The 2,979-nt window shown below is 37.7% G+C and overlaps 1 protein-coding gene across 1 annotated transcript; it reads left to right on the plus strand.

The window, feature by feature from the left end:
- Window positions 1–1,367: 1,367 nt before the first annotated feature.
- Window positions 1,368–2,288, plus strand: LOC107614847 (uncharacterized). The gene has a single exon (XM_016316978.1). It carries the CDS (start codon window positions 1,368–1,370, stop codon window positions 2,286–2,288), a length of 921 nt encoding a protein of 306 aa, XP_016172464.1.
- Window positions 2,289–2,979: the final 691 nt, after the last annotated feature.

Consider the following 2,979-nt stretch of genomic DNA (forward strand, 5'->3'; position numbering starts at 1 on the left):
ACTACTATTAAAGGATTCGAGACTTCGAGGTAAAAGATGCTCTAAAGCGGATGAAAAATGGTAGAGCAGTAGGACCCGATAATATTTCGATTGAAGTTTGGAAGGGCCTTGGAGAGAAAAGCATCAGTTAGTTAACCAAGCTTTTTAATGAGATTTTAAGGTCAAAGAAGATGCCAGATGAGTGAAAAAATAGTACCTTAGTACCTATCTACAAGAATAAGGGGGATATACAGAGTTGCAAAAACTATAGAGGGATCAATCTCATGGGCCATACCATAAAGTTATGGAAAATGGTGATAAAATCGAGGCTGAGACAAGAGACATAAGTAACAGAGAACCAATTTAGTTTTATGCTAGACAGATCCACCACTGAAACTACATACATGTTAAGAAGGATGATGGAGAGGTATCGTAGTAATAAATGGGATCTACATATGGTGTTTATTGATTTGGAAAAAGCGTACGATAGGGTAATAAGGGATGTCTTATGGAAGGTTTTGGAAAGAAAGAGAGTAAGGATCCCATATATTCGTGCAATTAAAGACATGTATGATGGAGTGCAACTAGTATGAAGACTCAAGATGGTATGACAGAAGAATTTTTTATTGGTATATGATTACACCAGGGTTCATCCTTAAGTCCATACCTTTTTACATTAGGCTTGGAAGTACTCACAGAGCATATCCAAGAGTCTGTGTCATGGTGTGTGCTTTTTGTCGATGATATTATCCTTATGAGAGAGTTAAAGGAATACCTAAATAAGAAGTTGGATTTATGGAGAGAAGCTCTAGAAGTGTATGGTCTGTGCATAAGTCACTGTTACATGATCAATAGCCATTATACATTTAGTTTAAGAGTACATTTGTACTCCAAGTTTGCTAGATGATAATTAAGTTAGTTAAACTTAGTTTGTTAAAATTTGTACAGTAGGTTAGTTTGTTAGTTTTTAATTGTAAGCATATATATTGGATAGAACCTGAGTAAGTGGGTTCGTTCTCTCATTTGGAGATGCCAATGCTCATGCTTTTTCTCTCTGAGAACCAACTTCTTCTTCCATCTCTTTCTTCTACTTTCTAGAACTTTCTTCTCGTTCTTTCACTCATTCTTGATTTCTTTAGTTTTCTTCCTCCATTTTTCACTTCTCTTCACATCTAAGCTTACACGTCAGAGATGATGAGAGTTGCTTCACCTCAATTCACGGTTTTTTAACATGGTGCGGTGAGCATGGATCGTGGTGAAGGCTCCGATCACGAGCACTAATGTGAAAGATCTAACAGGTTTAAAGTTTGAATCAAACTTGTGGTTTCTAGCATCCGGATCTTGGAACTTACAAGATCTTTGAGTTGAATCCCTAATTTTCAGAAAGAATGGCCAACCAAACCTCGAATTTTGACATTCAAACACTTGCGAACCTCGTTAATCAGGTTAATCAATTGCAATCGGCAGCAAATCGAGCGAACACAAGTCCGATTATGGATCCAATGAGTCCGTATTTTCTGCATCCTGGTGAGAGTCTAGGAACTCCTTTAATTTCTGTGATTTTAGGTCACAGTAACTATCATGCTTGGGAGAGAGCTATGTGTAGAGCGTTGAGATCTAAAAATAAACTGAAGTTTGTTGATGGAACTTTAGTAAAACCATCAGAGGATGATTCACTGTTTGATGCATGGGATAGATGCAACACATATGTGGTGTCTTGGTTGAATTTGTCTTTAAGTCCAGAGATAGCACACAGTGTAGTGTGGATGGATGTTGCTGCAAACATATGGCGTAGTTTGAGACATCGCTATTACCAGGGAGACTCTTTCAGAATGGCTGAGTTACAAGAAGACTTGTTTGGAATAAGGCAAGGAGACCTGAACATTACTGCATACTTTACCAAATTAAAAGGAATTTGGGAAGAGTTAGATAATTTTCGCCCAATTCCATCATGTAAGTACTGCACTGGAACTTGTGATTGTGGTTTAGATGTGATGAGGAATTACCAAGAAGATACCAATGTAATGAGGCTCCTCAGGGGACTAAATGATCAGTTTACCGTAGTGAGGTCCCAGATCATGTTGATGAAGTCGCTTCTAACGGTAGATGCAATCTTCTCACTTTTGTTACAGCAAGAGAGACAAAATGCAGATATCATTGAAGGAAAAGCATTGATAACCACGGGTGACACTAGAGCCAATCAAGGCTTTAACCCTCAGATCAATATGGCCACTAGAGGAGGTAGGAGCTTTAGAGCCAGAGGGGGTAGATTAAATGGAAGAGGAGGCAGAGGTCAAACTTACAAATAGTGTGTATTTTGTGGTAAGAGTGGACACACTGAGGATGTATGCTATAAAAAACATGGATACCTTCCTTATATGAGGAGTGTCGGTGGCAGTGGAATCATCAACATGGTTACTGATTTGAATGGTGATAACATCAGTAACAACACTCAAGAAGCAATTAGCAAGTTAGAGGCTCAGTTCTCTGCAGATCAGAGAGCAGCATTATTGGCACTTCTTGAAAGGGAGAATAATCAACAGTAGAGTCATAACACAGGTTCTAATCACACCATTTCTCTACCATCAAATCAAGGTATTGCATTCATTATGTCTTTGGCCACATTTAGTCCAAATTCCTGGGTCATAGACTCAGGAGCTAGTGAACATATTTCTTTTTCATTAAAATCATTCAAAAATTTGTATCACATAAAACCTATACGTATTAACTTGCCTGATGGTACTCAAACAGTTACTGATGTAGCTGGAACAGTAGAGTTTAGCAATACATTTCATCTAGTACATGCATTATACATTCCCAATTTTAAATTCAATCTTATTTCAGTATCAAAATTGACTACTGATCTGAAATGTGAATTCATTTTCAATGATTCTACTTGTGAGATACAGGATTGTCTCTCCAAGAAGATAATTGGAGTAGTTGAACAAAGAAGAGGATTATATGCATTTGAGAGTCTGACAACTATTGCATCACCAAAAC

This window comes from Arachis ipaensis, chromosome B1 (assembly GCF_059453495.1).
Source record: "Arachis ipaensis isolate K30076 ecotype BB chromosome B1, ASM5945349v1, whole genome shotgun sequence".
Taxonomy (NCBI): domain Eukaryota; kingdom Viridiplantae; phylum Streptophyta; class Magnoliopsida; order Fabales; family Fabaceae; genus Arachis; species Arachis ipaensis.